This window comes from Gavialis gangeticus, unplaced genomic scaffold (assembly GCF_001723915.1).
Source record: "Gavialis gangeticus isolate Ggan-Ray unplaced genomic scaffold, GavGan_comp1, whole genome shotgun sequence".
NCBI lineage: Eukaryota > Metazoa > Chordata > Crocodylia > Gavialidae > Gavialis > Gavialis gangeticus.
The window spans coordinates 3061500-3083772 of NW_017728973.1; the positions used below are offsets into that span (position 1 = coordinate 3061500).

Sequence of the window (22273 nt, forward strand, 5' to 3'; positions counted from 1 at the left end):
GATCTATTGGAAAGGAAAAAAAAACTGCAGTCTGATTCAGTACTGATCTGTGCATCCTGCTGTGGACTTTGGGCTGGATTCTTAATTGCTGTCATTATGAGCTGCAGCTCAAAGCAGAGTTTTAATGGTGATTCCCAGGGGAGAGGCAGAGGTAGCAGTGGTGTTGTTGGTGGTAGAGCTAGAGTTAGCTCAGTCTTTTCTGGAAGATGTGGAATCAGCAATTTTTCTGGTGGTAGCTTCAGTGGAGGATTCACTGGGAGGGGGCTGAAAATTGGCAATTGTGCTGGTGGAAGCATTGGACCTGCCATAGGTGGAGGTATGCGAGTTGGCTTCACTGGTGGCTTTGTAGGGGTTGGTGATGGCATCAGTGCTGTTTGTTGTCGTGATGAAAAGCTGACCATGCAGAACCTTAATGACCGCCTGGCGTCCTACCTGGACAAGGTGTGATGCCTGGAGGAAGAGAATGCTGAACTGGAGTGCAGGATTTGGGACTGGTATGCCAAGCATGGCCCCACCTGTGAGCCAAGGGACTGCAGCTGCTACTACAAGGAAATAGAAGATCTTCAAAACCTGGTAGGACCTCCTTCTTTCATCCAGGTTCTAATCATTCTCCTAATGATCCTAATGCACGTGGCAGAGAAGATTGTGCACACACATCGAAATCAGTGAAGACATCTGCTTCTTTGAAACTGTGGCTTGAGGGCATGGAGAAGTCCAGTGACACTATGACAATGGACCATTGTTTCACCATCTTCAGATGGATTAGGATAGTGCTTCAATTTTTCAGTCAAAATTTTGTTTGAATAAACCTGATGAACACTCTTTGCTCCTGCAAAAGGCAATTTGAGCCTCTCAAGGATGATTGCCCCCTTTGCTGACATTGCAGGCCAATGTGATTTTTGAAAATCCTCAGGTTTCTTTAAACTGCTGTGAAAGTGCTAGCAGCTGTGTGTAGACTGGTAGCATTATTGAAGAAGGACAAAATTCAGAATGTAATTACCTGCCTGCTCAAGTCCTCTAGCTGTGCAGCTGTCCTGAGCCTGGGATCTGACACTTAGAAAGCAGCACTGCATTTGCACTATGAATGAGATGGAATTGCTCTGACCTGTGCCTCTGAGACTTTTGGTCCCTTCCACACTGTTGTGCTTATGGGGACACTTGCTGGGGTGCGTTTATTACTTATGCTGCTGCTGATTTGTACAATGAGCCAGGTGCAGGGCTGAAATTCCTCTCTACCTTCCTCTTTTCCAGTTAATTTGTGCAACTCTGAAGAATAACAAGATCCTTCTGAATATTGACAACAACAGGATGACTGCAGATGACTACAGAGTGAAGTGAGGATAGATATTTGCTTTGAACAAAGATAGTCATGCTCCCTCTAGTAGCTTACATGAGCAATGTGGCTGTGTGTTACCAATTATGCATAACTATTAAAATGAGGCTGATGCTAAACTTAGACCCATTCATAAACAAGCTTGATAAGAGCAAGGAGAAGTTGTGATGAGCTCAAGCATTGACTTCTCTGTCCTTTTTTGTCTTTGGTTTAGGTATGAGACTGAATGTGGTCTTCATCAATGTGTGGAGGCTGATCTCAATGACTTACACCCAGTTCTGGACCAATTGACAAGATGTAGGGCTGACTTGGAAATACAATTTGAGAACCGAAAAGAGGATATATGTCATGTCAAGAAGAGCCATGAGGAAGTAAATTATTTAATCAAATAGTAGTAATAGTTATGAGGATTTGTGTTCTCAGGTAAGCATCAAATATCAAGAGGGCATAACAGATAAATAGGTTCAGAATTACTTATATTTAACAACTTCTATATGAAATTAGTATTATTCTGTTCATTTTAGGTTGAGGCAATTAAACCAGAGGGAGCAGAAGTGCTTTACCCCAGAAAAAACAGAGTCATTGAATCCTCTGCTCTGACCCTCAGTCTATACTCAAAGCAATATATGAATAAATATGAATAAAACAAAGTTCCAGGAGCCAACATCTGTCCATCACTATTGGCTATCAGATGGCTTGGCTGACCTTACCCTAAGTCAATACACTTGTCACATTAGTTCAGACCAAGGTCAGGGAAAGGAGTAGGTTTCATCCAGTGAGTTTCTTCCGATCATTTTTGCATAACAAGTTAGCACTAGAAGAATGCAGAGTAAATTTTTTGTCCATATAAGCCAACAGGAAAGCATGGGCCAGTGTGTATCATTGACAAGTGTAAAGTGTCTCTGTAGGATCCTTGTTACACTGTGGCTCGGACACCTTAGATCTGGAGTCACCGCTGACATCAGGAAACTAACCCTCTCCTCTAGCAAAACAGTCAGAGCTTCCTTACACAGCTTTGGTTCATTATCATACTAACACTACAACATGGAAGGATAGCTCACTGATGTGCAGTAATTGCTGCTCTGCTTCTGGAGTCAGATTTCCCAGTGAAGTAGGAAAGCAAGACTGTTTTTAGTAAAGTTTAGTAGTGTTTTAGTAGAGTTTTTCCCAGTTGTAATTGTTGCTAGTGAGTGAAGAAGGGATGTAAGAGACGGGTAAGATGGATGTTTGCAGGGAAGTTGTTCCCTGGCAGGTGGTATGGCTTCTGCTACTATTGTTAAAGGAACAAAACCAAGATAATGTTGTCATTCCCCCTCCTCCCCCCCTATTGGTTTCTCTCCACAGGAAATGAATTGTCTGAGAAGCCAGCCAACTGGAGATGTCAGTGTGGAGGTCAATAGCTGTCCTGGATGAGATCTAAGAAAAATTCTTGAAGACATGAGATGCCAGTATGAAACTGATTGATCAAAATTGCAAAGAGGTTGAGGACTGGTATGCTTGCAAGGTACAGTAAATATACAGAACTGTAGCTAGCTTGCCATCTAGATAAAGTTTGATGCATTGACTGGAACTTTAGATATATCTAAAATCAACTAATACTAAGTGTGCGAGAGAAGAGGTGGAAAAGAGAGAATTAAGTGAAAGTACTTGAGCTATTGCAAGTTCTGACAATCGTGCAGTGCAGAGTAGGAAACGATGCCCACAGTATGCTCCAAATCTGATCAGACTCAAAATAAATTGCCAGAATATTGAAGCTTCTTGTCCAGGACAGGCCTCAAAAGGGTTATGACATCTCCTTAGAAAAGCAGACTGGTGAGGGCTGGTCAATGGAAAACTGGATTTGAAAGCAAATTATTCACAGAAAGAACCTGCTTTGCTTCAAAAATAGTTATTTTTCATTAAAAACCAACCCCCCAGGCATTAAAATTAATGTTGTCTTTGATTTTTTTGTTATATTTTTGTTTTAAACTAGGCTCTGAAAGTTTTTCCCATAAAGAGCTTTTTTTCTGACAGGCACCAATATTGGCATCATCAGTTGGGAATAATAGGTTCAGCTGCAAGGGAGGGGTAGGTGAAGTGATGAAAGTATATGGAGTAACCATGACAAGGAAGTAACCCAGGACTAAGATGCATTGGCAAAGGAGTCAAGCTTTCACAGTCCCTGTCCACCGGGCACTAGTTGGGTCTTTTTCTTCTATTCCATGAATAGAACATTTGGAACCATTACTGTACAGTGTTGTTTAAGAGCTCTCTGAAGATCGTGTGCGCTTTTCAGCTGGAGGAAGTGCATCAGGATGTTGTCACCAGCAGTCAGGAGATAGTGTCAAGCAACAACCAGGTCATTGAACTGAGACGGAAACTGCAAAGCATGGAAATTGATCTGCAGGCCCAGTGCAGCATGGTATGTGACAACAGATAGAGGTATTTTTAGCTCAGCTGGGACACCATGGCACATGGCTTCCTTGGATATTGGGCAAGCAGTCATCCTGGCACTTTATGAGGAAGTGCTAATACCTCCCAGGACCCCCTCTGTTGCTAGTAGAGAATTATTTTTGGCTTTGTTTTGGGAACTGCCAATTTCTTGTTTTGAAATAGATTAACTCGCGCATGATTCAAGTAGCTGATTTTTCTTGTTCAAATCACAGCGAGACACTCTGGAAGCCTCTTTGGCCGAAACCGAATGCTGTTACAATACCCACCTTGCTGAGATACAGAAACAGATCACTTGGGTAGAGCAGCAACTGGCTGAATTGCGGAGGAAAATGGAGTGCCAGAACCAAGAGTATAGGAATCTTCTGGACATCAAAAGTTGCCTGGAGCAAGAAATTCAGACTTACTGCTGTCTGCTGGAGGGTGGGCAATGTGGAATTGTGTAAGTAGGCTGTGGGTGCACCAGAGCATAAAGTGAAACCCCAATGGCATGAACTATGGAACGTGAGAGCTAGTAACATCAACAGCAAGTTCCCTGGGTGAGGAATGAGAGTGATGTCTGAATATCCTCACTAACTTGTAACTAGCTTGCTTTATTTAGCAAAACTCCAAGAGTTTGGGCCCTTGGTTTAGATAAACACCCAAAGGATGATTCAAACCTGGTATTGTACCAATATATCATCTGCTCAGTTATACTGTGCTTTCTGCTATGGGTTTGCCAGGAATTTCTGAGAGAAGAATCTTTTAGAGCAGTATTTTGCCATTTGCCCTGCCAGACAGGATCAAGAACTGCCAATGGAAAATAATCTGAAATGCTAAAATCTGTCTGAGCTATTTCAAACTTATAAAAATATTTCAATTTTTCTGAAAAAAATCCTCCAGGAGAGTCCCTGGAGGATCCTGTGGACATAGCCTGTGACCCATGGGAAGGAAAAGACTTAATCAGAGGTTTGTGTCACTTCCTTTTGTATGCAAAGTAGTTGGTTCTCATCAATTAAGATTTGAAATAAAGACTCTTGATTTTAGACTCCAAAATGCCTACAGAGGCACATAAATAAAAGTACTGTTTACAAAAGCACTGAATGCCCCATGGTTCTGTTCTCTTTTACAAAGTGAGTTTTTTTTTCTTTTATTCACCAAAAAACCTTCCTCTCTCTCAGTGAAGCAGTAGGAAGAGGAGTTAATGGGTCTTCAGCTGGAAAAACTGGAGGACTTCGATCTTCTCACTCCTTCTCTCCATCTTCCCAGTGTCAACCTGTGTGCCAACCAATGTGTCAACCCACCTGTCAGCCCTAACCCCTGCCTTCCTAGGGTGGGGATGTACAAGGTGAAGAACACTTTCTTATCACAGAAACATGAGCTGTTTCTCTAGGCTCTGTCATTTTTATTGAGCAGGAAGAGGCATCAGAGTCATTCTCTTGCAGGTGGTCTGGGGATCCCAAACTGTTCCTATTTTATGGGCATACCAAAAGCAATAGGATGAAGGCTAAAGTTTTGATGTGCAGCTGAGCTTGCCACCATACATGTTTTTGCTCCCAGCCACCTTTCTGACAGTTTCTTTGTTAAATGAATGAAGAGGCCACACAGTCAGATTCTTTATTTCTTTTCAGAGAAAATTACTGTTCTTTCTCTCTCTCTGAACAGGTTATTGCAGAAGGACATGTGATTAATTTAACTCCATGCCCTCTAGAGAGGCTGACCAAGGCAATAATGAGGGCAAACTGTAGGGAAAGATCAAACGAGAAATACTCCTGATATTTACTCAGTTTTGCTGAAGCCCTCTGTCCAGAAAGACCTATCATTTCTATTCAGAGGTGCCACTTCTCTGCCTATCATGCTACTTGCTTCTTCCATTCTGTAATGCTGTACTTATCCAATTGCTGCTGTTTACTTGTGTTCATATGAGCTGTGATTGGTGATATGCTAACCACCAAAAAATTGTCTCAAATAAAACGCTGCTACTACTGATGCATCCAGAATCCTGTGTCCAAGAAGTATTTTTTTATCAAACCTTTACACTCTGCATACGCTGCAGATGTATAAGATATATAACCTTTGCCATGTACTTCTGACCACACATCCATCTCAGGAAGGGCTGCTTTGAACATGCTAAGCCTCTGAACAGCTTTGGAACTGCTGTCATTGTTCATAAACAGTTTCCAACAAAAATATTTCCTTCTTTTTTATGCAATCTTTGTAATTTTGCCACCACCTTTAGCGGGTACAGGGACCAGCACATAACCAGGCAAGTGCAAGCAAGTGTCACCAACTATAGCCTGGATGCAGCTTGGCAAGAACATAAAGACCCTGCTACCGCTGACTCCTACATTTTCCAAGAGCAGCACCTGATACTGGCTGCATAACCCGAGACACCTTTAAGGGGCTTAATTGTCACAAAATTCTGAATACCCAAGTCTGCAAGTTGGAGATGGCTCAAACTGGACACTCAGATCTGGAAGTCATACAAACCCAAGAGACTCTGGGTTAGCAGAGCTGTGCTGACCCTTCCAGGTAAGCAGGGTACAAGTATAACAAAGAAAACCTGTTCCCTTGCCTGGGCCTCTGAATGCTTTTTGTTTTATAACCAATAATGAAGAAGAAGAAGAAGAAGAAGAAGAAGAAAGAAGAAAAAAGAAGAAGGGTTTATTACATTTTCCGTTAGATCTGATTCAATTTTTCCTGTGTTTTAGCTTGTGCTCAGAAGCTTTCATCCACATAATAAAAAGCATTAGTATTTTATTTAATCATTATTAATGACTGGAATCTCCATCCTTGGAAGTTCATGAGAGCAGGCACTTGGCTGGGATGGTTTAAATAGGGATGCAGTAGCTTAGTGAGACAGGGTGAGTGGGGCACCAGCCCTGAGTACTCTTTTGGTGGGGAAGAGAGAGGGGTCAGACAAGTGGCCCCTAAGAAGCCCATGTGGTAACAGCAACAGCAAAGACTGAACCTGCAACATGGCAGCAGCAGTAGGGTTACCATATGTCTGGGTTTTCCTGGACATGTCCTCTTTTTTGGCCCCCTTTGCTGCATCTGGGCGAGTTATTTAAATGCAGGCAAAATGTCTGGGATTTCCTTCCCAGTCCGTTTTGAAGATGGCTGTCGCTAGGTAGAACTACAGGTCCCAGAACACCCAGTGCAAGCATGATTGGGACCTGAGTTCTCAATCAAGATCTGAGTTTTCAGTTTATTGCAGAAAAACATGGAGAATGTGATACCACTTCAGTGGATGGGGGGAGGGGTGGGCGGCAGGAGTCACCGTGTTTCTCTGTGCACACACGCAGATGCGGACAGCCAGGCAGGGTATAGGAGCTGCCCTGGCTGAGCACCTGGATACAAGTAAGCTGGAAGGTGTGTGTGTGTGGTGGGGTGCTGGGGCTTCAGCAGGGCATGGGGGCTGAACGAAGGGGGCAGCGGGGAGCTGCACAACCTGGTTGGCTGGGAGATGCTGCCTAGGGTGGAGGGTGCACAGGCCTCCCTTCCCCCGCCCTCCAGGCCATGCAGTGGATGGAGTTGCTCCACCACCACCTGCAGGAGCTGGAGCTACTGATGCAGCCATTGCACTTGCTCTAGCCGGGACAGGACAGGACAGGACAGGACGGGGTGGCTGGGGGAAGGGGCACTAGCAAAGCCCAGAGGGGAGTAGGGAATTTGGATTGGGACTGAGGGGACCTGGCAGGGTCTTGGGGGGACAGGGGCTGTGGGTGGCAGCTGAGGGGCACCAGCAGAGCCCAGAGGGGAGTGGAGATGGGACTGAGGGGCATGGCCATGGGCAGGGGCAGGGCACTGGTATATCACTTGGGGCTACTTGGTAGGCCTGTGTGAAGCAGCAAGTATTTGATTTGGATTTGGATCTGGCCAGTTCAGAGGGACAGTGATTTGATTTGGTGATTCGAATCACTGTCCCAATTCAAGTTGGCCGATTTGGATTTGGAGATTCGGTGCCGATTTGGAGATTTGGCCATAGACTATAATGGGGAATCACTAAAATACATATAACTGTCATTGTTTTCCAGATTCAGATGCAATCAGCAGGGATGGTAGCCCCTTTTGAGGGCATGAAGTCTGCCATGTTTCAAGGAGATAGGTCAGGGTTTTTTGTGAAAGTGCACCTCAAACTCTTGAAAGCAAAACTCGTATCATTTGTGTGTGTGTTAAGACAGAGTGGGATGAATGCAGTAGAGATGGTAGCCCCTCATGTGGGCAAGAGGCCTGCCAGGTTTCATGCTGAGAACTGAAATTGGGGTGGAGAATGTCATGCTGCTGCTGGTTAGTGGTGTTAGTGGTGGTGGTGCAGGTGCAGGCACTGCAACCACCTCTTTGTTCCCACTAGCAGCAGAAGACTCATCACTGCTAGGAAAGAGGGTGCATCTATGTTTGGGCCAGCGGGATCTTGCAGCTCTCCCTCTGCCCCCTCTCCCTCCCTTGCTAGAAGACCTGGCACCTGCCTTTCCACTATGCTTCATAATGTTTGGTGTGCTGCAAAATGTGTGTGTGCAATATATGTTGTTCTTTCTTGCATAGTGATGACACACAGTCAGGAAAAACACAGATTTCTTTTTGTGCGGGGAAAGAATCAAGACAGACTAACAAGAACAAATAAGAGGATTTGGGGGAAAAATAAGTTGAAAGGAATAGACAGGGATAACAATAGGGACTGTAGGCAAGGGTAAATAGGAAAGGATTGACTTCAATGTACAAGAAGAGAGACTAGCTAGCAAGAGACTATATAGCAAGCCAGAGCCTTTCAGATGCTGCTGCTCCAAGAGAGACACAGCTCACAAAAGGCACAGATCACTTCAGACACAACTTGATATGTTGTTTCTATGTCCCTTCCCCAGAGCACTGTGATGGGAAGGGAACTCAGGGAAAGATCACAGTCACTAGCCAGCTACAGATGTCAATATCAGAGCAATCTTTCCCACCCCCTCAGCCTTTTCCATATATGGAAGATCACCTCATCCCCCTCCCTCTTCCCAGTTTCTATTTCCTGCAAGCCTTCCAAATCTCCGAATCTCTCTAAATTTATATGGAGGCTTCCGATTTGATTCAGACCTTTTAATGGATCCCCCGATTTGATTTGGATTCAGAGATTTGGACACTGAATTGGGCCAAATCTCCTCTGAATTGAATTGGCTACTGAAGGCTTTGCACAGTCCTATTGCTCAGTGCTACAAAGCAGTGGGGCAGGGGGCACAGCCACAGCTGGACCTCCATCTTGTTGAGCAAAGGAGGCAGGGAAACTCTGATTTTCTGTTTAAAAAAAAGTAAAAAAAATAGGTATTTCAAATGTATTTTATTCTAATGATTGAGGCACTGATAGGTTTCCAAACTGCTTTGAGATTGTAAATAATTCGATAAAACATTGTGTTAAATTGACAACTATATATATATATAGTGGCATTTCAATTTAATCATGGAAATATGCAGGTTTGGGTTTTTTTTTAATCAGTGAATTCAGGTTTTTTATGAGACAATTTGCAATTTTTAAACAGAAAAAGAAAACTCGGTGCTTACTGTGGTGACAGAGCAGATATTGCATAAAGCAAGAGTGCAGTCCGTCATTTGAGTGCAACTTCAGCATTTACTTAATGCTTTTATTTCTTTTATTAAATTTCTGAGGCAATAACACTTGTTATTTACTGTAATAGTTAGAAATGCCCTCCTCCACCCTCCTGGCCATCATACTCTCCCTCCCGTGTGTGTGTGTGTGTGTGTGTGTGTGCGCGCGCGCGCGCGCACCTCTTCCCCTGGCCCTGCTTCCACTGAGCCACGCCCCAGGCAGGAGGATTGGTGCCCAGCCTAGCCTGCCCCCACCTCTAGCCACTGCTAAGGAGGAGCTTGGCCAGGCATGTGCAAGAACTGAGGCAGAGGTTCAGGCTGAAGGGGGCAAGTTTTGGAGATGGATTTAGAGAAGGGGACTAGTAAAGTCTTGTGCCTTTGGAAAAAGAGGCAGCATGAGAAAAGGCAGAAAAGGTTGAATAGAAGGAGCCAGAGTAGCAATAAGTAAGGAATGTGGGTGGAGCCCAAGGGAGGAGTTTCAGAGCTTGGGAGGCAGTCAGTGTTGATGCCTGTAGCTGGAGTTAATATCACTGGGAACCTGGCAGTAAAAAAGCTTGGTTTCCCATACATGGGGGAGCAGAAGTGAATATAGTGTGCAAGTATCAGTGGAAAGAAATCTCTATGGGGACAGAAGATCAGCAGCTATAAGGTGGTTGAAAGGAGAACCCCTTAGTTGGCTGGCAAAGTGTTGGAAGTCAGTTGTTTCTGTGGTAAGAAGATAAACGGGTTTGGGTACATTCGAGATTTTTTTGGATGCTGGATTGCTTTATGGTGTGAGGCATGCACTATCATTTCTCCATAAAAGTACCTTTTGTGGTGTGGCCATGTTAATTATGTTTTTCTTCACTTATTTATTGCATAGTGTCTAATACTTATAAAGAATTACATAAGGATAAACCACAATATAATTACCAACCCTTCCATAATGAGATTTCAAAGGTAGGCTTTGTCTTTATGTTGTTTTGTGTCCAGTGTCTAGTACAGTAGTGCCTTGTACCTCTGTGGCATCCATCCATACTACTGTGATAGAAAGAATAGATCAGTGATTCTTAACATTAGTGCCCAGCAGCCTATTATTTTTCTATAGTAAAAAATGAGTGAAAGTGAAGAACTAGCATTTTCTGAGGAGTTCCTTGAGTCTAAATACATTGAAAACCACTGGGAGGCCCTGGGGGTTAGCCTGCCAGCCCAGGGCTGCTCTGACCAGACTTATTGTGCTGCAGAGGGGCAGGCTGGTCATAAGGGTGCTAGTTGGCAGGCAGCCTCCATACTGAAGCACCCTTGTTCCCCAACTAGCCAGGTCAGCAACTACATGTGCACTGCTGTGCACAAAAAACTCCACAGCAGGGTAGTACTTATATTTACAAATACTGCCCTGCTGCAGAGCTTATTAGTTTCCTGTGCCCTAATAGGGGCGCACATGTAGACACTGAGATGTTTACTGCAGAGCTAATTAGTCAGCTCTGCAGTATCTCATGTAGATATCCCCCTGTAAGGTAGTCACATGCTTTTTATATCTTACATCAGTGACTCTCTGGGCCTGACTGGTTCAGGGGCCAGGTGAGTAATCACTGGGCATGTCTACATGTGCCCCCTGACTGTGCATTTAGTACTGTGCAGTCATTTAGTACTTGCAAGTACTAAATGACTGTGCAGTACCCACCAGTACTGCACAGTTCTGGTCATGTATGGTTATTTTTGGACACTATGTCACTGTAGTGAAGAGTTATTGTACTGTAGCTTGTTGCTATGCTGATGTAGCATCAGCTTCATGGTTTGTGCCCACTGATGTTACAGCAACATAACATCTCCTGTAGATGCACCCAGTGTTAACCAAAGAGCCACAGCAGCAAAAGAATAGCAGCAGGTGAATGGTAGAAAACGCACTCCAGTTCAAAAGAAATACGAAGTTATCCAATTAACTCTCTGTACCATGACTGTCAGAAAGAGCAAACAGTTGTGCTGCATTATTCTTGATTGCATGAAAGACAGAACCAACAAGTGCAGGTAGAAAGAACTGTGATAACATTTCCTTGCAAACATCTGTGGCCTAGAAGTTGCTGTCTGATTATCACTGCCCTTAAATGCATTTTAAGTGGAAAAGAGGTAAAAGGATATTAAATAAAATTATATTTTCAGAAGGAACTCTGAATTGGACACACCTCTGTCTGTTTGTCTGTATTGCACCCATCACAATGGTATCTGGGTGTTAGAAGTACCTAAAATACTCCAGTTCTGCCTCTGGCTTCCCACTTTGTTCCAGAATACCTCAGAGCAGAGCTGCAGGTGACAGCTCTTCTTTCTCTCCCAACACACACTGCAAGCAGCTCTCAGGATGACAGATGTAACAGCAGGATGAATTTGCTGTGACTTCGTTCACTCTTCAGTATTCCCATACGGTTTGATGTAAGCCTCTTTAGACTCTTCTTTGCAGTGATGATTGATGTTGCCACCAAAGATGTAATTTCTGGGACTTGTTACTGCATTTTGATTATCTGCAGACTCAGTGAGCAAATTAAAACTCTCCAAAGAATAAATCAAGGACATGAATGGCAAACTTCTGTAGGGAGACAATCTTCTCCTGTTGAATATATTCTGCTGGGGCTCCACTTCCTTTTCAGTAAACAGGTTGAAACAGTTTATAGTTTGCAGGTAACTGTCAGCGTGAAAGAAACTAAAGTAATGTACAAAGCAGTGCCACGGAAGGTATATTTAAGATGTCGGTCCATGATATTGCTAAACTCATTGCTGCAATTGTTTTGCTTTCCTTACAGGAATTCAATCAAATTCAGTCACTATAAACCAATGAATCATTAGCCAGATGAAAAGAATTAATCTGTGTTTAAAAGGAGGGGGTTCTTAGTCTGGGGCCAGCCCAATGTCACACACATGCAAAAACATGAAAGTCCATATATATTATGCAGCAATTATTTTCATCTTACTTCCTCTTTGCACATCAAAGATCTTAGAGCATTTAATAAATGGTGCCTAATAACTATTATGCAAATTACAAAAGAGAATTACAGCAAGTGACAAGATAAAATCATGTTTAACAAGGTTGCAGAAGCATCACTGAAGCAACACTTACACAAACAATGCTTTACTGGATTGAACACACCCTTCTCACAGAGTACACATGAAGATATTCTCTAGCCCATAGTTTCTCAACCTGTGGTACGCGTACCTCTGGGGTATGCGAGACACAGGCAGGGGGTATGCGAGTACCCCAACACTCTCTCTCTCTTGCCCTCTTTTCCTCTTTCTGTCTCTCCCCTTCCTCCTCTCAAAACTATGGCAAAAAATGTGGTGCACTGCGCATTGCGCAGCACTTTAAATTCCCCAGTAATAATTTGGTGTGTCGTGCTTTGTGTGGCACTGGGTTCAGCCCTCCTAGCTTTAGCCAACATCACCTCTAGCCCAGTACATACTTGAGTTGTGCACCCCTGGTGTAAAAGGTGGCAACCCTACCCACACCAGATCAGATATCTGTCATATCACTGCCTTATATACACAGCCCTTCTTCCAACATATGGCACACATTAGTCTGTAAATATAAAATCCCCTGGAAAATTGAATGTTGGGGTACTTATTAAAATTTTCAGAACTTAGGGGGTACTTGCTACTTAAAAGGTTGAGAAACACTGCTTTAGCCAGCTTTTGATAAGTATAACAACCTGACAAGGTAAGAAATGGGGTGGGTACATCCTCAAGAAGATCTCTGCACATTGTGACCGTCACAGTTAGCCCATGTTTTCCATCTCCAAAACCCAATTGTTTAGCTTTCAAGCAAGAACTTTTTTGCTTTCTCCCATGCTGCCCCTCACTTTTGATAGCAGTTCCCTATAAACATCCACAAAGCTACTTTGTTGTCCTCCTTTTGATCCCTTCTTAAAACTCGTATCATATGACTTATGAAAATATTGCCTGTGGTTTCTGGTGTGCTGAGACTGCTATACATCATTGGATGCGTCAACACGAGACGCTTAACGTGCTGTAGACTGATAGACTGCGCATTACAGTGTCACAGCAAAAACCATACTGTTAGGCTAATACACAGTAGTATTAGTCTGCTGAGAATTAACTGTCACATACAAAGCTTGCAATCATGTTAATGTGCAGTACGGCACCCTACTGCACTTTTATTTAGTACTCGATTATATGAATACTAAATCTAATGTGCAGTTGGCACCACACTTTAATGAATGCATAGACGCACCCATACTGACTAACTTCTCATTGTTTTCTTGTTTCCCCCTGTCTGTCTGTATCCACTCTGCTGTCTGTTGTCTCATACAGAGATTGCAAGGTCTTTTGGAGGTAGGGGATACCTTTACACCCTGCATTTCTACAGAGCTTAGAACAGTTGGGCCTTGGCTCCTGACTTAGGCTCTTCCGTTTCATTTACACATGGTGCCAGAGTAATGGCAATAAATAAATAAAAAAACCCAATGTGTGGGGGATTGTACCACACCAGCACTGTTTGTTGTGGAAAAATAGCATGAAGATGAAAGTTTTGAAGTCAAAGGCTAGTTTGCAGTCAGGCAGAGGAGAGGTTAACTATATAACTGGTGAACATTAAATTGTACTTCTGTGCCTGGTCCAAGGTGCAGTCTGAATATCAAGGATTGGAATTTTCAGCTAATTGCAAAATTGCAAAGGTTTTGCTAGAACAGTCAAAGTGCAGCTGATGGACCTCTGTTCATGCATGCCATAAAGGAGATGTTGACAGGTAGATGGTACTCCAAGTGGGGGAAAGGACATTGAAAGGCCTGATACAAACCATGGCTTGCATGCAGTCACTGAATACTGTAAAAGCTGTATAGTCTGTATAACTGGCAGTAAAATGGGGCAGAGAGGCTCCAGAACAGCCTTTCAGTTGGAGTAGTGAGGGCAGAAAGGTTAAGTAGGTTTAAGATGGATCTTGATCAGCTTCTGAATGAATAGGCTTATATGATGTGGCTGTGTGAGATAGGAGGGATCATGACAGTAAAAGGTCCCCTCCATTTTTAGTCTGAGGTTTTAAGGAAAATAGAAAAGTAATGCCACAAAGACTCTGATTAATTCAGCAATCCCAATACTGTGGTACATGTGCAGGTGGTTCTGAATCTCAGCTGCTGAGAGATTGCTCTGTCAGCTTGTGCACATGTGAGATGAGATGCATCTGAATGGGCTGCAACGTTACTAGGATCCTCTCTGGTATTATAAAAATATCCTGCATCTGCAGAATTTGGGTTGGAAATCCCATGAGTATAGGTATTCCTACGAGATTTTCATTGTTTCTGGGTTAGTATCAGACTGGCACCAAAGAGCTCAAGACTGTGTCTAGATGAGCAGCAGTATGCACTTGCAGCAGCACAAGTAGTAGCAGCACAAATTTGTGTCACTGTTTTGTACTGTAGCGCATGCCCCTGCACGAACACTTCGTTGTGGGACACAAAGTGCCCTTGCCCAACTCCTCCTGGCTCCTGCTGTGCTGGAACAGCTGGAACACAAATGGAGCATAGAGATACTCTGGCCAGCATCCAGAGTGTCTCACTGGAGGACCAAGCCTCAGTTCATTCTGGTGAATGCTACTGTAGCGTGCCCTACACTTTTCCCCCTAGTGCTTTTTTTTGCCACCAGGAAATTCCAGTAGCAAATTTTGCCCCTGGGCTGCAAATTTGCAGTGTGGAGCACGCTTTCACAGTGCACACATGTGGTTTGTGGCGCCACAAAGAGGACTGTGGAGCCACAAGCCACATGCCCCTGCTTGTCTGGATGACGTCCAAGTGTGCACAATATTAAACATCAAAAAGGTGAAAAACCTTATTTGACAATTTTGGAATGTTTAGTAAGATTGTTTCGTTTCATTTGATTTTGTTTTGCAAAACAGTTCGCCCACTTCCCAGAGAGAAAAATGACATGAACAGAAATAGTAACAAGTGGAATAAAAATGAGGCACATGAAATGGACAATTTTGTAAGGCCATCTGGCAGAGGTGGATGGGCAGGACATTTATAGAAACCTCACCTGGGTCCACTGAATGTGCCTAAACCCTTACAATTGACCAGTTTATGTTGGTGGACTACGGTCCATCCTTTCTGTCCATCAGGAAATTGCTAAGATAGGAAGGCAAACACTTTCCCTTGCCACAGGGAGGTAAGTTTTCACATTTGCCCCTTAAACCAATGCCTTAGAGAGAGGAAAAGGAATGTTTGCTCTTTCAGAAACATTATTTTCTGGAGACAGTTTTGGGTAATTTCTTCTGAAATCTTACCAGCAGGAATTGGAAAATTAGATGAGTGTAGCAGTAAACACTTTCAGGAGCATTTTCTATCTCACTCTGGTAAATCTCTGTCTCTCTCCTCCCTCTCCTACACAGACACAGGCACAGACAGTCTTTCTCATTCAGGCAACATAAATCAGTGAATTCAGGATCCCATTTTAGAGTGAACCACCGCTCCTAATTCGGCAAGTACAGGCTGCCAGCACCTTAGGAACAAAAGCTCATGAAGGTCAGTATGAACTCTAAAGCAGACTGGTTTAGACTGGTTATAATTGGTTCTGACTCATTGACAAGGAGGACATCTCTCTAGAGGGTAGCTGACATCTTTTCTTCTCCGTTAGATGTCACCCTCAATATAAATGAGGGCTCCTAACAAGTATCCCTGTACAGTGCTTTTTGGGTGTATGTGAGGCAGAGACCAGTTACTTCTACAGTAATAGCAACTTGTACATTTCCATTCATAAGAGAACGTGTGCACCAGTATGTACTGAAAAGACTCTCCTGGACTAAGATGACCTTTTGAACAAAAATAACTCTCTTTTGGATATTTCCAGTATCCACAGACGGCTCTAGCCTGTATATTGTACCAGCAATAATGCCCAAGTTCCCAGAGCCAACCAGACTGTACTGGCCCCAATTACCATTAAGACCTTTTCAGTTCAGAACTGTGGAGGCTCTTTTTACGCCTAATTTCTTTCCTCAGCCCAGAGTCTTACTCTTTGGCAATGGAAAAGTTCTCTTAGGTCACATCTTGTCCATGCCCTGTAGACAAAAGGGAAATGCTTTACAGCCATTCCTCTTCTAGTGTGATCCACAGTCCACTTTTATGTTATGTCTTCTGTGCCAGAGGTTCCCAGACCTTTTCATACCAAGCAGCATATTATCAATAGGGAAGTTGTCCATGGAGACATCAACTCACTCACCACTGCAGAGATTATGACAGTTTCCGCTCAAAATCATGTAACTACCAGGTGGTAACTACAACATTTACTTTACTTGAAAAGCAGCATTAAGGAAATAGATTATAAGGTGTTAGTTTATCTTGGTGTCCTTGGACAACTGAAAACAAGGAGAAAGAGGAGTCAGCAACTTTTAAGCAGCAAGCTCTGGCCAGATCACCAGCAAGTTCTCCTCTCCAATCCACAGAGCATAGTTTGGGAACCCTGACACTACTTCCTTCCAGAGGTTATCCCATGGTTTGAAAACCTCCTTATTTTTAGAAGTATTTTGGAGCAAGGGTCCATTATAGGGATATTGGATGGACTTTACTTTTATACCACAGTATCTGAGACCCTTCCATAGTAATTACATCATACTTTTGATTTCTCCAGAATATGACACTGCATTTCCCTTAATTCATTTTGACCTTGTGTTTCCCAATACCAGTACCTCATATAAAAAGTGTTTGTCAGAAACAAAATTAATTTAAATAAATTAAGAATAGGTTAAGAACTTGTTGATTCAACAAGCTCTAACTAAAGAATTATTCCTTGTATAATCCAGTGTATCCCCGTATCTTCCAGACACTTGTTTTCGTTGTTAGTGTGAAGATTTCATCATAAAGAAAAGCTGATGATTCATAAAAAAATATTGCTGATATGTAAAGCATCTTTCTTGTGTACTGGGATTTCTGGAGGGAAGCTGCCTTTGGGAAATTATTCTTGGCAGAAACAGCAAGACTAGTCAGCCCCATGGGAAGGAGAAACACCCTCCTTGTGACACCCACTGTGTAAGGTATAAATGAAGAACTACAAGGGCAGATAATCTGCAGTCTGATTCCCTATCAAGCTCTGCCTCTTGCTTTTGGGTTTGGGTTGGATAATTAATTGCTGTGGCTATGAGTTGTAGAATCAAGAGAGCAGTTACTACTGTCTCTAGCTCAGCTAAGAGCAGTGGTGGTAGCTATGGCACTGGTGGAGGCGGTGGGGGAGCAAGGATTTCATCAGTTTCTTCTGGAAAAAGCATCTCTGGAGGGATAGGCAGCAGTAGAGGTTTTTCTGCCAGGAGTTTTGGTGGTGGACGGTGTTATGGAGGAGGGATGAGTACTGGTAGTTTAGCTGGTGGAAGTTATGGAGGAGCTGTAGGACTATGCAGCATAGGAAACGTTGGGTTCAGCAGTGGCAGCTCCTGTGTTGGTGGTGGCCTTGGTGGTGGCTTTGGGGGTGGTGGTGGTTTTGGTGTTGGCGGTGGTGCTGGGGGTGTTAGTGGCTTTGGAGGTCCCATTGATTGTGGTTTTGGTGGTGGCTTTGGTGGTGGCTTTGGTGGTGGCCTCGGTGGTGGCATAGTTCCTGGGGGAGGCTCTGGGGGCTCTGGGGGCGATGGCCTATTTTTCTGCTGTGATGAAAAGATAACCATGCAGAACCTTAATGACCGCCTGGCATCCTACCTGGACAAGGTGAGATGCCTGGAGGAAGAGAACGCTGAACTGGAGTGCAGGATTCGGGACTGGTATGCCAAGCATGGCCACCAAGGTGAGCCAAGGGACTACAGCTGCTACATCAGGGAAATAGAAGATCTTCAAAACCAGGTAGGACCTCCTTTTTTCAGCTGCTGTAAAGGCTTCTCCATGAGTTTGTATTCAAATCCTGACATTGGTATTCAGAAGCAACATTTCACTGTTTCAGTGCTCTTTGCAGATATATACTAAGAAAACTGCATGTATAAAACTCTTCATTGCAAGTTAAATGCACTGAAAATGGCTCTTTTCTTTTTTTTCATGATTAGATTTCTGTTAAGGTAGGCACAGGGAACAATCTTTGCTTGCTCCTTCTGAAGAAAGTCCTTCTGAATGAAGTTTGTCTCAAGCTGTTTTGATAAATTAATGCTCAAGAAAGAGACTGATGGAGATATTAATTTATCAAGTATGCTATCTGCTTCATTGCACGTAGTGCTGTCATGAGTTTTCCAGAATTCTAGTTTAAAATCTTATTTCTGTTTCAACAAAATGTACACATCCATACAGAATAAAGAACTATTGCTCTTCTAAAAAAAGAAACCTAAAAGATAACATTTTCTGGTTAGCTTTTATTACTTTTGATTAGGTAATTCCAAATTAGGTTTTAGGCAGTGTAGGGGAGTCAGACTGCTCAGAAAAACCAAGCAACTGGTCATAAGAAACAGGAAATCTGTAATTAGAGCATCTGGACATAATTAATATCCTGAAATGATGAATTCTAAAATGAAAAGTGTGTTCTGTACTTGCAAATTTGAGGCATGTTATAAATAGTGCTACCCAGCACCTACCTTAATTACAAGTTTCTCCGGATCAGTATATTTTTACATATGAATTCATTTCACATACTGCATTTCACAAACTTGTCTTTGATACTCAACTTGTCTGTACTTACTTCTTGCATGAATGTAAAAAATAAGGGAGTAATATAAATTTATTCCACCCCCCAAAAAGAAACAGAAAATAAACTGAAAGAAAAGTCTGGGCAATGCAACAGTAGCCAAAATTTATGTTGAGACATTGAACCAAAGACAGTGAGGAGCCTGCAGGACTGTAAACTTCATAATCTGTTCTCTTTCAGATTGTGTGTGCCACCGTTGATAACAACAGGATCATTCTGGACATTGATAACAGCCGGATGACCGGTGATGACTTCCGAATGAAGTGAGTGCTTCTCTATGCTATACAAACCCTCATTCATATTTTCTCTCCTTTCCTCCGCATCCTACTCAAACAAGACATTCTCCAAAGAGGTATTATTAGGAGTTTCAAGCTGGGACAGATGGCATTTTTGCGGGTTTTAACAAATGCACATTATTATTACATTTTAAATATCCACTGGATAACTACTGTATAAATTGGATTCAACATTTAATATTTATTTTAATGAATGCCCTATCATTTATCTCTGGGTGATTCTCAGGAGTCTCTTGGAGATTTATATCTAAGTCCTGGAGGCTCCAGGGCAATCCTGGAGGGTTGGTAACCCTAACTTTTTCCTTTTTCTTGCCCATGATTTAGGTATGAGACTGAGCTGGCCCTTCGCCAAAGTGTGGAGGCTGATATTAATGGTTTACGCCAAGTCCTGGATCAGCTGACTCTCTGCAGATCTGACCTGGAGGCACAGCTTGAAGCCCTGAAGGAGGAGCTGTGCTGTCTGAAGAAGAACCATGAGGAGGTAGGATCCTGCCCTTGTCAGGCAGAGAATCAGATCGTACTCTGACTAGAACAGTAGTAGAGTGCAGCCACTGCAGAAAACTTCAGGGTACTGTTTTAGTTAACAATAATCTTTCTTATTGTTACTCCTTGTGCATGGCTTGTAGTTTAGCAAATGCAGAACTCCAAACATTTTACTAGCAATTAATGAGCATTAACAAAACCCTATCCCTGTGGAGGTAGGCGTATTCACTTCATTGTGAAGTTATCGCAGGAAGAGAGAAGTAAAATGACTTGCTCAAGATCATTCAAGTCAGCAGCAACCTCAGGAAGTGAAAGTTAGGATCTCCACATCCAACCACTGAAATGTAATGCTGCATTTCAAAACTAAGAATGATTAGAACTAGGAGCACCCACTGAAATGGTCAGGAGGCCAATTTAAAACAAGCCAGAGGAAGTATGTTTTTACACATTGCATAGTTAATTTGTGGAAGTCATTGCCATAGGAGGCTGTAAAGGCAGTTAATATAACCCAGGTTCAAAAAGAGATTGGACAGATTCACGGAGAGCAGGTCCGCTAAGAGCTACTAAATAGAACAGTCAGGGATGTATCCTCTGACATCCCTAGGCAAGTTTTGGCCATTGGCAGGAAGGGTATGACATAAAATGGATTATTCTGGATATTTCCTATTCATATACTGTCTCTCTAAAACATATGCTACTTGCCACTGCCAAAAACAGGATAATAGGCTAGGCAGACCATTGGTTTGACCCCACACAACACTTCATGTATTCTTTTGAAAGGAGAAAGATATTTAAAAAGTCAACATAGGGTGATGAATGTAGACTAGTAAATGACCTCGTTGTCAAAGAGAGTTCTTTCATTCAGTATGATTCCCTCAGAGAAAAAACTGGTAGTAGAAACAGGCTGACAGCATTCAGTGTACAAAAAAGACACTGACAAATAGAGTAGTTGTGGTGACAACATGTGCCATTAAAACCTATGAAAAAGAGTAATGTGCAAGCTGGCTACCACAGCATGCCTCTTCTGCTTGCTACATGACAGAAAGCAACACAGTACCTAGGTGGAGCTCCTTAATTCCTTGAGATCAACTATTCTGTATGCAAAAGCACTCCCAGCTCCCTTTGTCCTGAGCTTCTCACTGTGGAGCTTAGGTTGGAAGTGAGCCACACCTGCCTCACTCTCTTGGGTTTATGATGGGAAAAAATGCACTGTAGAGAGGAACTGGGAATGCCAGAGGTGGACCTCAGCCTAAACTTCACTAGATTTACATGTCACAAAAAACAGCACCATACTGTCTCCACTTGCTTTGAAAAACAGCTTGATCTGGATCTATCTTTGCAGGAGATGAATTGTCTGAGGAACCAGTCAACTGGAGATGTCAGTGTGGAGGTCAATTCCTGCCCTGGTCCAGATCTGAAGCAAATCTTGGATGACATGAGATGCCAGTATGAAGCTATCATTGCACAGAACCGGAAAGAGGTTGAGGATTGGTATGCATGTAAGGTATGTTAAATTCAATGTGCTAATTTTAGTCAATATTATTCAGTCTGATCAAGTGGCAAAGGACACAGAGGCCTAAGTGAATATCACACATGTCTCCTGGTTTGCTGCTTGTCATTGAGGTGTGTGGGTGAAGTGATATGCAGAACCATCCGTTACAACAAAAGAGACTGATTAATAAATTGCACAGCGCATTTTTTGAATAGCAACAGAATTGCAAGCAAGGTTTATGTTCCAGTAGGCAGAGAAATCACATTGCTTTTGTTCATTTTACATATTTTGTTAATTATCTATTCTCATCCATTAACACTAAACTCACCTTACTTTGTATTTTATTTTTTTAAAAGAAAGATTTTCATTATCTCTGTTCTGGGTTTGTGTTTCTCAGATTGAGGAGGTGAATCAGGAGGTCATCTCAAGCGGTAAGGAGATAGAGTGTAGCAACAGTCAGGTCGCTGAACTGAGACGTGAACTACAGTCCTTGGAGATTGAGCTGGAGGCCAACCTTAGGACGGTAAGTCCTGGGGTGACCATTTACATCAAACCTATGAACAAGTCATGCCTGGATGCCTAGGATGGTGGGTGATCTGTTCTAGCTTGGCTCTCGACAGGTCTTGGGAAGTTTTATTGTTGCATGGGGAATCTCTTAATTTTTGCATCCCTGAAGGCCTAAATTCAGTGTATGATTCTAGTGCCTATGTGTGTTTGTGTCAATTCTTAGAGGGACAATCTGCAGTCCTCTCTGGCTGAAACCGAATCTCGCTACAACAGCCAACTTGCCCAGTTACAGAACCAGATCATCTGTGTGGAGCAGCAGTTGGCTGAGCTGCGGGCAGAAATCGAGTGCCAGAACCAAGAGTACAAGGCCCTCCTGGATGTCAAATGCCGGCTGGAGCAGGAGATTCAGACTTATTGCTGCCTATTGGAAGGAGGACACCGGGAGTTTAGGTAGCCTATAAATGCCCCTGGGCATAGAGAAATATACTGGCACTGTAATGTGAGAGCTAGTAACATAAACTGCAAAGGAAACACCCTGAGTGGGGGAACTTG

At 43.0% G+C, this 22273-nt stretch overlaps 1 protein-coding gene, 1 long non-coding RNA gene and 1 pseudogene across 3 annotated transcripts in view; all 3 read left to right on the forward strand.

Moving 5' to 3' along the window:
* Positions 1-5134, forward strand: LOC109290189 (annotated as a pseudogene).
* Positions 5135-9524: 4390 nt separating this feature from the next.
* LOC109290266 lies at positions 9525-17292 on the forward strand. 2 transcript variants are annotated; one of them, XR_002095564.1, is made up of 3 exons: positions 9525-10035; positions 11653-11785; positions 15693-17292. It is a non-coding gene; the product is annotated as an uncharacterized LOC109290266 (long non-coding RNA). The 2 variants fall into 2 exon arrangements; XR_002095563.1 differs by lacking the exon at positions 9525-10035 and having other exon boundaries at positions 11094-11785; positions 15693-15819; positions 17094-17292.
* Positions 17293-17339: 47 nt separating this feature from the next.
* LOC109290096 (keratin, type I cytoskeletal 13-like) overlaps positions 17340-22273 on the forward strand; it is an 11607-nt gene continuing 6673 nt past the window's right edge. The window contains exons 1-6 of the mRNA XM_019506488.1: positions 17340-18117; positions 19124-19206; positions 19564-19720; positions 21065-21226; positions 21612-21737; positions 21945-22130. Coding sequence (XP_019362033.1) covers positions 17428-18117; positions 19124-19206; positions 19564-19720; positions 21065-21226; positions 21612-21737; positions 21945-22130 — 1404 coding nt within the window. The 5' untranslated portion in view covers positions 17340-17427. The remainder of the gene's footprint in view (positions 18118-19123; positions 19207-19563; positions 19721-21064; positions 21227-21611; positions 21738-21944; positions 22131-22273) is intronic.